The sequence below is a fragment of the Mugil cephalus genome, chromosome 15 (genome assembly GCF_022458985.1).
Source record: "Mugil cephalus isolate CIBA_MC_2020 chromosome 15, CIBA_Mcephalus_1.1, whole genome shotgun sequence".
NCBI lineage: Eukaryota > Metazoa > Chordata > Actinopteri > Mugiliformes > Mugilidae > Mugil > Mugil cephalus.
In genome coordinates this window covers 3,092,185-3,106,857 of record NC_061784.1, presented here as the reverse complement: position 1 = coordinate 3,106,857, position 14,673 = coordinate 3,092,185, and the positions used below count along the sequence as shown (strand labels likewise).

General features: G+C 41.5%; 1 protein-coding gene across 5 annotated transcripts in view; it reads right to left on the bottom strand.

Moving 5' to 3' along the window:
- gria3a (glutamate receptor, ionotropic, AMPA 3a) overlaps nucleotides 1-4,604 on the bottom strand; it is a 69,666-nt gene extending 65,062 nt beyond the window's left edge. For 2 of the 5 annotated variants that reach the window (XR_007114268.1, XM_047606318.1), the window contains exons 1-2: nucleotides 4,145-4,604; nucleotides 3,577-3,735 (exon numbers count right to left, since the gene is read on the bottom strand). Coding sequence is in view for 4 of the 5 variants with exons in the window: in XM_047606318.1 (XP_047462274.1) it covers nucleotides 3,577-3,735; nucleotides 4,145-4,232 (247 nt within the window). In the remaining variant the exon portion in view is untranslated. The remainder of the gene's footprint in view (nucleotides 1-3,576; nucleotides 3,736-4,144) is intronic. The other 3 variants (XM_047606319.1, XM_047606316.1, XM_047606317.1) reach the window with 3 other exon arrangements.
- Between the last annotated feature and the right edge of the window lie 10,069 nt (nucleotides 4,605-14,673).

Below are 14,673 nucleotides of genomic sequence, written 5' to 3'. Positions count from 1 at the left end.
TTTAAGAAACGCAAACAAATGATGCTACTGGCATAATACTACAGGTGCTCATATTAAATTGGTGGCAGTGGTTGGTCTCTGGGTAGCTTCAAACTGAGGAGGATTTATACGGTGAAGTAAAGCAAGTGGCTAGTTTCACACCCTGAATGGCTACCCTTTGTGACGCTGCACAGGATTCTTGAAGTTTGGCTGAGAAGCACCAGCCTTTGCCACCAAAAAATCTGGAAACAGGTGGAGTTCATGCTTTAAATTATGCATAAATTAAATACAAGCAAGTAAATTAGGTAAACAACCTACACCATAACAGTTGTCACAGTTTTAAAGGACTCATTGATCATCTACAGCTACTACAAACATTCAGCACACACAACTATACAATAATGGGATTTTCACACCAAGACAATTTTTTCCACAAGCTAAATTTGCATTACAGACAGCCGAACGGTCAACTCCGAGAGATGAGCGAAAGTACTCAACAGTTTTAACAATGCAGAAGAAGAAGAAACTCGTGGAGGAGGAAGAGGAGGAGGAGATCTGGCTGTGTGAACTGGTCTGTGCTGCATCAGTGGGATTGTCCATTGCCTACACACTGAAGTGCTCTAACATTAGCCTCTGTCTGAGCAGCATCGCTCTGGTTGACGCATAGCAGAGGGAGGATAGGTGGCTATTATAAACACGCTTATAACGACCACTGTAATATAAACGGGGTTTTCAGGGATTTCTTTACATATGAATCTAGATACACAACAAAAGAGCTTAATAAATCTCTCAGATACTTCAATCTGTATTTTACGAATGTCCAGAAATTACAGACCCACATGCATTTAGTTAAACTAGTTTCTGACAGTTGAGATAGCTGCTCTGACGCCACGGTCTCTTCCTGCCCTGACTTCGGCTTTAATAGATATATCTTCCCCTTTTATTGCATTTATGCACACAATCAGTCCTGGCCTGCGGCGAAGTGTCACGTCAATACACCCCGCAGCTTCACTCCAACCGCAAATTGGTGAGCTAATAAATACAACAGCACAGTGAAGTTCTCTTTGTCGGAATCAATCCAGTCAGGTTGCAGTGATTGGAAATGGTCAGCAGCGATGTATCAGTGGATGCTCGCTTACTTTCATATCTGCAGTGCAAGCATCAAAGGCGAATATTCAGTGGACAGAGGAAGTTGAAGAATCAGCCATATATTAGAAGAGGGGGACTTAGACAGAGAAAATGAAAGCTTGGTGAGAATTGATTTTTCCATACTGGGGAACAAACTGAAGCCATGCACACACTCCAGTGTTGGACTATGGCCTTCCACCTATTGATCCACACTGCCAATAATGCCGTCATTTGCCATCAGGGATTTGTAACAATCATTATACACTGACCCAGCAGGAGGACGGCACTGTTGTCCTGCTTTATTCCTGTTGGAATCCATGTATCAAATGAGCTACAGTCCGAGCAAAAAGTAATGACTTCGGATTCTTTTGTAATCCCTTTTTTCACCCTTCATCTCTTACTATATGGGAAGTTTTTGCAAAGTTTACAACCAATACGCCGATTTAAAATCTCAATCATCTGAACAGTTGCTAATATTACCAAAATTGATGATGTGAGCTGTGGGGAAGCACAGCAATGACTAATGTGTAATTCCTGCTAGAATAGCAGCAGTGTCAAATCATAATCATCACATTCACTTGCTACATCAACACCTGCCAGGAAAGCGGGACATTATGCAATCCAGACTACTATAATAAGAACTGTGTAGTTTGGTGCATTTTCAAGCACTGCCTTAGTCACAATCTGGCCTGGCCGGTCTGCATAATGAGCTGCACGCTGGTCTTCTTCAACTGGAGAGCTTCTGGCTCCGCTTGCGTCGGCTTATCGCTCTGAAATTAATCCTCCTGATTAACAAGTTCTTTCTTCTTATCCTTTAAGAAAACCTTTAAGCTTCTTTAATAAACAAAGGATTCAGGTTTAGTCGAAGTCCGGTCCCGCTGTGGACTAACTTTAGTCTGAGCTTTACATCTGATCTGGGCGAGCCAACCGTGTAATATGCATGTCTTCTGTAGCATCAACTGCTGAAGTGCCCTTGAGCTGAGCAGTGACCCCACAGCTGCTTCAGTGTAATTACTCAGCCGCCGACGGGGCAAGGCTGCAGCCCGAACTGGACAAGGTGTGACAGTGTGAATGTGTGTAAACCTGCACACAGCCCGCCTGCAACTTCTCCCCAAGGCTGCTGTTGAGCTCACCAACAACTACATTACCTCAATGGGCATTTTAGGGTTTTTAGCAAAGCTGAGAGCCCTACAGTAGAAAAAGGCACAGTTGTGTTCAAATCCCTTTTCTTTTTTTAGCTTTATTCTCACTTCATTAGTTTACACAGCCATCTCTGCGGCAGCTGACAGAGTTTGGAGAGCCGCAGCTGATCCACAAGCGTGAAGTGTGAAGTGTGGTGGGAAGAAAGATAACAAATTAATTCTCCAGACAGAACTTGGTGCCCTACATGGCAGAGGAGGAACTGGTAGACCAATTATAAACCCATCTCACACTCCGCAGCCCTTCCTATCAAATCTATCATGTTTGTTGAGATGACTACACGGATTACAGTGTGTTACAGATGATACAGCAGGCTATTTATCCATCAGAGGTGTAGACAGAAGAAACGGCTCCGCTTTGCAGCCAGTACAATCTATATGTCGTACTTAAAATCAAAGGAACTGAAAAAAAAACTGATTGCGACCCACGCATGTGACCTGTTTGACAAAACAGCCAAGCACTTAGGAGACACCGGAGATCTAATGCAGCTATCTGAACCAGCTTTACCAGTAACATACACACCACAAACATTGATGGAGGGGGAGGGCAGGTCAGAAAAGAGAGGGTGCTTATCTAAAATTTAAAGTAGTAATAAAAGAAAGACTTGTGTTTTTCATTTTCCTTTCAGCACCTCCTGCTTTTCTTCATACTGCATCTTCAAATGTGTGAACAACAGCTGGCCTCCTCACTAAATACAGCTCACATGTTCAATTTCGGTGAGATGGGCGCAACGTTGATTTTACTCCCTCCCATTTAAATAATTCTCACACGCTCCCTACACTTCAAAGGCATTCTCCCTTCACGTGCACTTTTAAGCACAGTCATCTAAGTGCAGCTCGTCAGCTTCTCTGGAATTACTGAATTAGCCTGTTTACAAAATCACTGTGTTTGGCCAATTACACTCCATCAAGCTCCATCATCCAGCTGGTGAATACTGGACTGAGCAGTTTGACTACTGTGTCAGGAAGTTGGCAGGTGCATGTGTAGTCCTTCTATTATTTATTTATTCATTTTAAGTGCATCCACTTTATTTAAAAAAAAAAAAAAAAGAAAAGAAAAAAACAACAACAATTTCAGCTCACAAACATCTGTGTCATTTTCGGAGTGGGTCGAGAATGAGACAATCAAAGGAGAAAGGATATGTTCAGTTGAGCCCAGAAACTGAACCACAGCTTTTGAGCAAAATGTAAGAAGACTGTGTCTGCAACATCAGCCTGCTTTCTTTCTTGTTGCTGTTATGCAAAGAAACAAACACAGCGAGCTACTCACAGGCATGTGTGACAGAGAAACTGTTGGAGGACTCCAGGTTGTCAACATTGTAATTGAGGTGGAAAGGTTTCTCTGTCACATTCTGGTTGGTGTTATACAGCTGGACAGCAAACCTGAAGGCGCTGTGCTCCTGCACTGTAGAGCGCATGAACAGTCCACCTACAGGAAAGAAAATGTCACACATAAGAACATCTATTTGTTCCATCCCTAGCACAGGCCTATATAAGATGGCACTTGTTCTATCCCGTAATAAGGGAAATAGCCCACTTACTAACAGGGTGCGTGTAACGGTCTACATTTGCGCATTAAATTAGAGGTGTTTACATGAGTTCGTTTCTGAAAAGAAGCCAAAAACGTGTGACCATGTCTGCAGCGCAGACACTGAAACTTGCGTCTTGTCAATCTGGTTCAACTATTTTTAGCCTCTTAAACTGCACCCGGTGAGAAGTGAACTTGTTAAGCAAATAACATCATGCGTGACTGTCTGAGATTTGCGGAGGGGTGTCCTATTTAGACCACGCGAACAAAGGCATGTATGTGCATCCAGAGAGTGTCTCTGTGAACTTACCAATGTTGATCTGGTTTGGAAAGCCGGCCAGCGAGCGCCCCCAAAAATGGAACAAAAAAAAGACTGTCGCTATTGCGCGATGCCACATTTTTCTCCGAGAAGTGGAATCGACTCCTGGTTTGAGTGTGACAGAGGAAAAGCACGGAGAACCATGTACACGGGCTTGCACGCAAAAGAAATCCACAAGATGCGGCGGGTCTCTCTCTCTCTCTCTCTCTCTCTCTCTCTCAGTGGGTGCACCCACGTTGAATTCGTGCCAGCGCAACTGCAGCGCCAGATCTGTGCTGCTGCTAAAGCCAGTGCTTTATCTCAAAGATGGAGGTGGTGGTGGTGGTGGTGGTGGAGGAGGAAAGGGAGGAGAAGAGGAAAAGCGGATCTCCTCACTGTGGATGGAGACCACTGAAATGGGCCAGAGAGAGTGACAGAGAGAATGAAGGAGGGAGGAAGAGAAAGAGAGTGGGGCGGGCAGGGGGGGTGGAGGGGGTAGGGGGCGTTTATCAAACTTGGTCTGACGTTGAATTATAATAAGAGCAGCCTCTCGTCTTCCTCCTCCGGTCACTGCAGAGTTGGTGTGCGAGGCGGTGCAGTCTCTGCTGGGTCTGGTGTGAGCGTGTGTGGTGCAAATGCAGAGCAGCGCACACCAGCTAAAGCATGGACCAACGGGGCTGCTGGCTTGTGCGTGTGCAAATGTGCCGCGTGTATATAGGCCATGTAAGTATGCTATCTATCTATCTATCTATCTATCTATCTATCTATCTATCTATCTATCTATCTATGGTGCGCTCACATGTGTGGGAGCACTCATGCAGCAGTGGTCGAGGCTGTCCCCTGCAGGTGTTTGAGTGCAGAAACTGGAACTATGGGAGCTAAGTCACTGATTTAATCACTGGGCTGCCAAGTGGCCTCACTAATACAATATATAGGCTCTATTGGAACTGACCAACTATACTACCTACTAACTTACTGGTGTCAGCCATTTAGATCCACAGTCATTTTGGTGGCAGCCAACGGAGCTCATGCAGGGAGCTCTGATTCTCAAAAATTGGGGCTTCTCGTGTTAAAATCCAACAACTATCATCAGTTTTTTTCAAACGATCCTTGCTTTGAATTCCACTATTGTGATAAAGGAGTAGTTTATTTTGCCCACTAATTGAATCGTGTATTTATCAACTATCACCACTTAACCTATATGGCCATGGGAATGGTTGCAGTCCGTCTCAGCCATAGTGGTACAACCATATGACCACCCACTCCACTTAAGAATCATCGATTACCCTAACAAGCATGTCCTTGAACTGTGGGGGAAAGCCAGAGAGAGAACCCACGCACAAAAAAAAGAACACTAATATTAAAGAAAGATATTAGCAAAAGGTGGTTTCAGCCAAAAACTAATTGCTGTGTTCACGAACAGAAACGAATGCAGAAACGAACCGAAGCGAAAAAGATGAGCATCGTGAACTATTTCCTCCAAGGTTATTTCCACGTTCTGTTAGTTTAGAATATTAAACTCACGCAAGAAATACATGATTTATGATGCCATTTTATTCAAAAGAATGCAAATGAGACCCTTGCAAAACATCAGTAGGGGTTCATATAGGCCACTACATGCTTAATAGATACCAAAGATATTGGTATCACCACATCTTACTGTTTTGAAATTCTTATTTTTCCACTTATATACTATAATATAATAAAATACCTGCATATTAGCAGTGTGCAACTGAGTGCCCTTTATGACGCATGCAATGAGGTCAGCTTCTCTGGTAAAAGGTTCATGCTCAACATATGATTTTCACTATCATGCATTCAGGTGTCTTGTCCTATTTTGGTCCACGGAAAGTGTTGCACAAGCTGATTGTCAAAATACTGTTTAGTTTTTAACAGTAATTATCGTACACAAGCAAGCTCTTTAGACTTTCCAACGCTGCGTGACCCAGACAGACAGAGGAAAATGAACGAGGAAAGGATCAGTGAAGACAGAACGTGCGGCGCTTTGCAAGTCGGCACAACCTGTGATATTTAAAATCATTATCAAAGAGGCGGAAAATCAAACAATCTGACTGTGACCCACACAAGTGACGCATTCACATGACATAACAGTCATTGAAAGTGCAAGCGTTTAGGAGATATGGGTGAATGTAGCAATTTGAATATACTAGTCTAAACGTCAGGGGGGAAACGGGGTTCTTATATTTCCTTTTAGCAGAAAGGAGGGGATATAATAAAAAATGATAATACTTCCATTTTTCACTTGCCTAAATTGCCCCCTGCTTTTCTTCACATTTGATTGATACTACTCCTTCCCATTTAAATAATCTTCCTACACTCCCAAATCTATAAAGGCCTTATCTTTTCATAATCCACTTTCCCATACAGTCGTCTAAGCAAAGGATTGGTGCAGACAGATATTTGAGCTCGTTTGTGATCCATCCAGTTATTACACCAACAGCATGACAAAGGAGTCATTCTCTGCTTCAGCGTCAGACTCACATGACAGGAACGGGGATCATCAACAGGGTATCACAACACCCAGTCATCTCAGTCACTTCACACGTTGTTAGCCGGATAATCTCTGGCCTCAAAACTTAATAAATCGACAAACCTGCGGCTAATCTCAAAACATGCTCCGGTGCTGCGTACAGTCATACTACAGCATCACTGACGCATAAACCCGCTGTTACCTGTGTATTACTGCTTCTCATTTATAGCACTGCAGCTCTACAGTATTTAATCCAGTCCAGATCAATAGTCTGTAAAGTCTGCAGCTAAATGCAGCTTATGGGGTTTTACCACATAATACCACAAACAGAGTAAACATTTGAATAGCTACCTCCTGTGTTTACAGGAGAAATTCAGTCCTTTTCTTAGTGCTTGTTTGTTGTACTGCGGTGTGTAATTTAAAACACAATCTGCACTGCAAGCTGCAGCACTCTACCAGAATGTGATTTTAATGTACTGCAATGCAATTGAACTCTTCTGCCTGAACTTCATTCTATTTAATCATTTGTCTATCTAAATACATTAAAGTTAAATTGCTTTATTCACTCCAGTGTTGCTGACTGCTACATTACATTAGATTAGCTGAGCAATACGACACAAATTATTGGAGTGTGATTTGTTGGAACATGCCCGGATGTGAATAATGTGCGCATATATTGCATATATATGCTGTATCTGTGTGTGTGTGTGTGTGTGCACCGAATTATCAGAAATCATTACAGCTTCCTATTTAGACTGCTGCGAAACCAGCACAGCAAATCAGGCAAACCGAGTCTGTTCTTATTGATTTGGCTGTGATTTAATGCTTGGCATACAACTCGGTCCTTTCACAGGACACAGTGAGGACAACTACACTATAATTAAGTTTAATTTCATGAACAAAAATACTGTCAGGGCAGCATGACCTGACAAGCGTGCACCCCTGTTAGCATTCATATCCTGAATTGTTTTCCCTGCCATTTGTAAAATGCTGCAATTAGCTTCGGTCTACTAAAGCATATAATAAAATTGTCTAAATACTTGCAAAACAGTATTGTAACCAAAACGGAGTTTACAGCACATGACGCCTAAATTTGACGTGCTCTGGAACTAGGTACGGGACTGTTAAAAATATTGTTGGTGTGGAAGATTTTGTGATGTAATTTTGTAATTTTTCATTGCTGCTGGAGGAACCCAGTCATTCAGACAGGCTTTAAGCAGAGATGGATCAGAGGAGTAAGTATGTAGTCCTACACATCACCTGAGGACCATTAAATTGAATTTTGGGCATTTATCAATACCAAGTAGCCAAAAAAGTCAGTCGTGGCAAGTTCGTGTCTGAAGCACAGACGCAAGGATCAGTCATTTATGGCCATTATGTAATTGGACCAGCAGCCTACTTGATGCCAGCCAGAAAATGGATTCTGGAATACCCAGCTGTCCCATGTCTAAACAAGTTACCTTCCTATATTGTTAGATGCCATTTGTTTAACCAAATGGTTCTGATTGGTTGTAGGACTATTAAATTGTCCCCAGATGCTTTTTTTCTTTATGTCGGTTGAAATGCCGTATAATCTATGTTGAGTTACCAGCCTCGACCGAAATGATAGTAGAGCGGTAGAACTTCCTGTAAGTAAGTCCACATGTTTTGGTTATGTCCTACTGTAGCTTGGAAGAATTTTGGAGGGGTATTTTTGAAGCCCTCTCCCTCGTATTAGGAATTAAAATGATTCCAAATCCCCTGATGTCAATATTCAGAGTTTAACCTGAAGAGTTACAGCTGCCCGCTGACAGGCATAAGATAGTCACTTATAGCACAGTATTAGCACGTAGCCTGATTCTCATATGGTGGAGGGAGGCTGCTCCACCCACAATCTCAATCTCAATGCTCAACCCCACAATCCTGAAATCAATGACCAGCTCCTTGGTCTTGTCCACATTCAGGAGTAGGTGGTTTGCCTGGGACCACTCCACACAGTCTCCTATCAGTGTCCTATACTCCACCTCCTGTCCATCTCTGATACACCCTACCACTGAGAGTCACAAGAAAATTCGGTGACAGGACCCAGATCTGGACTGGAACTGGGGCCACTCAGACAAGTAATCACCAATGTTACTTTTACTGTTGACATTTATTGTCAGCAAACAAATTCAAAACAGGGAACAAATGCTCTCAACATCAATAGTCATTGTGGGTGTGAGTATAGAGTTCCATTTGACGTAAGAATATATTATAGTCTTGCCCATTCACTTCATATGGCGGTCGTTTTTGACTGGGAACACTAAAGGTGTAACTATTTTTGCTACACCACTCAAAAAGCTTATATGTTAAAACGCCTAGTGTGGAGGACATCATGAGATCTTGAGGCAATGTGATGAAAAATACAATTTTTATGAGCAAACACTGGAGGAGGGTTAACACAGGCCATTAATGTGTACATTAATATAAGGCTGCCACATGGAAAAACTGTGTTTTCCTCTGCATGTGAAGAACTAATTAATTTATTATTACAAATGATTGCCGTAAGTTAGAAAATGAGAAAAACAACAGACTTGCTAGCTCCCAGAAGAAAAACTCAAACTTTTTCTAACTCCCAAACCCCTCCTAATAATTTCTCTACAGTTCCCAACATGTTTCAAGTTCTAACACAAGTGGTGTAAATATTATTGTACATTTATCGCTAAAAATGTTACGAATGAAGAAGACATTTTAGCTAAATGTTTCATTTACTGTATATTTCTTGTAAACTGGACTGTATGGTTTTTGTAAATTTTACTTCCTCATTCTTATTTTACTTCATTCTTACATCTGTGTCTTGTTCATATCTGTCTTTTTCCTCATCTTGTGACTCCTTGGACAAAATAATCTTCCTGTGAGGATCAATAAAGCGATCTTGACTCTTGAATACATCTGCTATTTTATTCCACCTTAATGAGCTGATTTGATGGTGAGATTCATGCCGGCTGTACACCTGTTCTCTCTTTTTGCAGAGGATAACAGTTCAGCTCGGTGCACGAACACGTATCTGACAGCATTTCTATAAAGGGTAAGCGTTTAGGTGAGCACCCAGGTTATCGTTGCACTGCCTCTTTAGCACACCGCGGGCATGCTTCCCACTTTCCACCGTGGCAAATGAGATCTGCTCAGGGAGTCTCTCACTCTCCGTCTGATACCGAGCCTCTTCAGCAAGATTCAATTGAGTGTAAATGTCAGCAGCCCTTTCCAGAAGTTCCAGTGGAGTTTAAGTAATAATGACATTTATGAAGTGTCAACCACACGGCTCCTGCAATCAATAGCATGACATTATTCTGGGATTGCTGCAAAAGACCAACACGGGACATGGGATGATAGATCATAAACCTCTGCTATTTAATGAGAAGCAGTGCACATAAACATCGGCAGTGTTTTCAGTTTTACAATAAAAAAGCTGCTTGATGGAACATCCCAAATGTTCAATGGCCTGTCAATACCACTCTGTCATTTTCAGGACCTAACCTTCTTTTAGACACAGCACGTGCTTGTTATAACCCACAGAATTATGCACACAAGTTGTAAGCCTGAGGGAGTAAAGTGGCCTAAATACACACATATCCAGTGTTACAAGTAGCACTCTGAACAGAGAGCACGGCTGTCAAACATGCTTATCAAAAATCTAGTCTTTAGAATTCAGCTGGACCGGGTGAACTTTGAAGCCTTTGATTTGGTGCGTTTCATACTAGTATCATAGTATTTCAAGTAAAGGTCAAGTAAAAGGTAAAGCAGTATTGTTTTAAGAAATCGGAGCCTCGCTTGTTTCTTTAGCCTAAGCCTCCGTTTTAGAGGGAGCTGAAACCTGTGAAATTGGATGTGGAACTTTGCAGCCACGTGCGCGACTTTGCAGCACGTCACGTTTAAGACGACATTCGGGCCAAAGCCTGCTGGGAGAATTGAAAAGAACGCAGCAGAAGGGCTTTGATGCACACTCGGCCTCATTTTCTTGGGCAAATAACAGAAATGAGGGCTGGCAGTGGATAATTAAAGATAAGCACCGCAGTTGTAAACAGCGTCCTCAGAACCAGACACAACATTGTGTGTCTCTTGCTGTTTTTTCTTGCGGGTCAAAGATCACGAGGCAGCAAATTCAATCAAATAATGTGCTGCTCTCATAGATGCTGGGATCAGACGGCAGCATGCTTTGCTTTATAATCAGCATTTAGCTAATATTACAAACAAAGAGAAGACCTGGGGGGTAAACTGTACAGAGGATTAACCGAGATTAATAATAGCACGCGAAAAAAAAAACATAAAAACTCTCAACAGTACGCAAGATGCCCGTCTGCCTGGCACAGCAGCACTGAAGAGAGTTTTCACATGTAACTAAACAATAAAAGTAATGCCCCTAAAACTCTTGAGATGAAATGATGATATTGTACTTGGTGTTATAGCACCCAAGTTCAGGACCGCAATAAGTGGTCTGAAGCTCCCCAGAAAGGTCAGGAGATAAAAAGCGCTCGCTCAGCACCATAAAACTCTGCGATAAAACCTTTCATGTTTCCTCCTCCTAATGCTTTCCGTAGGCCTGTATTTATAGCTCGACTTAAAGAGTTTGAGCTACACTGAGTGCTCTGAGCCTCTCAGCATGGCACAGCTTATAACACAGGCCGACACTTTATTGCTCTTCAAAGTGTGATTCCATCTCGGCTATTGAAATGTTTTTAAGTTATATATTTTAGTTTTGTGGATTACCTCATCCTAGGACACAGTTTGACTGCGGTCACACAAAAGTTCAGAGTAACTGTGAAAATAATTGAAATGCACAATTAGTGAAACTCTCTTATTTTTCACTTATCCACCAGTTTTAGGGTAACAACTCTGATTATGATAAAACTCAAAGATCAAGGGGCTATGAACTGGGAAGGAAACTTTTGGTGGTAATAAGACAGATTAGTGACTTGGGGTCTATGTGTCTAATGGCCTAAGAAAATGACAAAATTAACATGTGGGTGTTTAGGGGGTTACTGTCCTCTATTATCGTTTAGAAAGTCAGCATCAAAACATTTCCCCATCTGGCACTAAACACAAAGAAAAATGAAATCTGAATGGGAAGGTTATTGCATTAAGTATATTATTCTAAACCAGAACAAACTGATATTTCTGACCAGACGACAGCATTAGATGAAAAGTCAGCGGAACCCTTTTATTACAGTCCACCCTGAGGGCAATGCACTGTAAATGTCTGAACCAAATTTCATGGCAATTCATCCAATATAACAGTTAAGACGTTTCATTCTTCTACAGCCACGGGGGGCGAAACTCATGGTCATAATTGAGAAAAGGTCAAGGCAGTCATTTGGATTCCACCTTTCGGGGACATGAAGACCTAAACCACATTTCATTGGAATCCATGAAATCCAGAAGATGATGAGACAGTCCAGTCTGGACTAAAATGGCAACATGACCAACAGGACAGTTAGAATATCTAAAGACAATGGCACTAATAAAGAGAGGCAAGACCCAGTTCTGGAAATATTCACAGGATGTATAAGTTACTAGAGACACAATGTTAATCACAGTGTTTATGAACCTAATTAACAAACTGAAGCTTCTATTTACTTTGCTTCAAAGATAACTACCAACATGTACTACTGATCAGACGTGTAGTGGCAGGTTAAATACAGTAAATGATGCCTGAACACCTTCACGACATATTAACCTGATTCATTTAATTTTGATGCAGAGTTGCTAAGACTACAACTTCAAACCGTGATAAATATACACACTGTACATTTAAATCCAAGTTCATCTCTGCCATGGAAGGCCTTACAGGCATTTGAAAGGATTTTTAAATGAATCTGAAATACGCTGAGGGACAGGGAGGGCTAAAGAGGACAAATATAAGACTTAGAAAGGAGACTCGTTGCTCGGAGCAAGGTAGCAGAATCTCAAACAAACTGAAGATGATTTAAGGATGACTGCGTTACGCAAGTAAAAGCTGCCTCATAATAATCTTAACAGGATGTGACAAAGGGATGAGATCATGTTTGAATAACCCAGCTGAAGACCTGATGTGACTTTCACCAAAAATGCAAGACGACTTAAGCGATAATGCAACTGATTACAGTCATACCCGTCCATTTGGTTAAACTTGTTAAATCTGCACTGAAGACATAGATGTTGCAATCACAGCTCATATAAAATATATATATTCAGAATTGAATACTCATTTAAATATATTCCTGTTCATTTTCAATAAAAAAAAAGTATAAAATTATCACTTTACTTTCAGTGTTGTGTAAACTGATAAAAGAAATGAATTACAATGTTTGAATATGGGCTGCACTGGAATGGTTAACACGGTGTTGTCGTGATGAAGTGTGTGCACTACCAGATTATCACTGCTGAAGGCGTTGATTCACTGCAGCTCCCGGACAGTTGCTGGAGGCTGTAGCTGGAGGTGGTGGAGTGGAGAAGGAGGTTCGAGAATTCACGGGGAACGTGAGGTCTTGGGCAGAACCATCAATGGACCATGTGCGCTTTATGGGCCCCAGAGGGAGTGAGTCATGAGAAGAGCTGTGGAGACCTGATTCCACAGGACCACAGCACGTCTGTGCCCGGCTTCAGACTCTACTGGCGGACACACAAGGACAAGGAAACACCATGCGACACGATCCATGCCACTGTTGCTATGCAACTGGCCAAACAACCTCATTACCTTAGACACTGTTTTGTCAGCTACTTTTTGTATATTTGTTCATAATGCTAATTCTGTAAATTTTTTGATTACACTGTTTATTTTTATTTTACTTCAATCTAATCTTATTTTATCTTTCTTGTGGTTTTTATGACTTTACTTTCATGTGCAACAAAGCTACGGTGACAAAGTAATTTCCCTTGTGGATCATTAAAGTCTGTCTAAGTTTTACTTGCTGGTCGTGTTCTTTTATCAGGTTTTTTTTGTTTTTTTCTTTTTTACCTACGGCTGCATTTGAAAGTTAACCCATCACTGTATTTTGATAGCCTGGTATTTTTTCCTCCATTCAGTGGCGTAAAACGCAACTAGAGAGGGGGCCAAAATTAAGAACTGACTCCAACTCACAAACACAATATTCAGATATATTATCAGAAATTATTCATACAGAAATAAGAATTTTACATTTTCCAAGCCATAATAAAGAATTTAGAATAAAACCAAGCTCACTGAGTAAACAAGTGATGAGAACAAATTTCAAGTGATAGACATTCTTCCATCCATCCATCCATCCATCCATCCATCCATCCATCCATCCATCCATCACTTCTGCCCTATTACTGTTTTAACTAGCAGCTGATGAAAAATGGAGGATGAAAGTATCACTTAGATGAATACGTAGATGAATAAAGCACAGCTCATTTCTACGAAAAAAAAATGTTTATTGTTTCCAGATAGTGGAACTGCTTTAAAGGGCGTGAGAAAACACAGCGACTGATTCATAGTGATACTCTGTACAATACGTTGCTCCAAATGGCAATCAGGAATGTTATTGAAGCAGCATGTTGGCAACGAGAGGGAGCTAAACATACCACCGTGCAGATGAATATTAATGGAAATTTGGTTATATGTTCCTATGTCTTACAGAACAACGCAAATTAGGGCGGCAAATTTAATTATCAATGTTCTGTTTTTTGATCCGTTCCTCGACTATGCCCGTGCCCGATGGAGCTCAGCAACAAATACTTCAACGGACCGAGCCATCGCTGGACTTTGTGCCCCTCGGCTCACTCTCCACTGATTTTCTCAGTAGTTCAAACTGCAACCATTGAAACATTTCCCCATTAAATCAAATAATATCATTTTGAAAACAAATTGTGATTATGGCTTAGGAGCATTTCAGATGTTTCAGTTGTGCTGCTGCAAGCAGTAGAAGTTGACCCCAGACTAAACTACCTGCAAACTTATTCAACAGAAATTGAGTCTTTGAAAGTCGTGGTTGCAACTAGCATCCCAAAAAGACACGAGCAGAACTTGGGTGCAAAATATGGTGCTACTTGCAACCTACGCACTTGGCTTAAAAATAGAATAAAAGGATATACA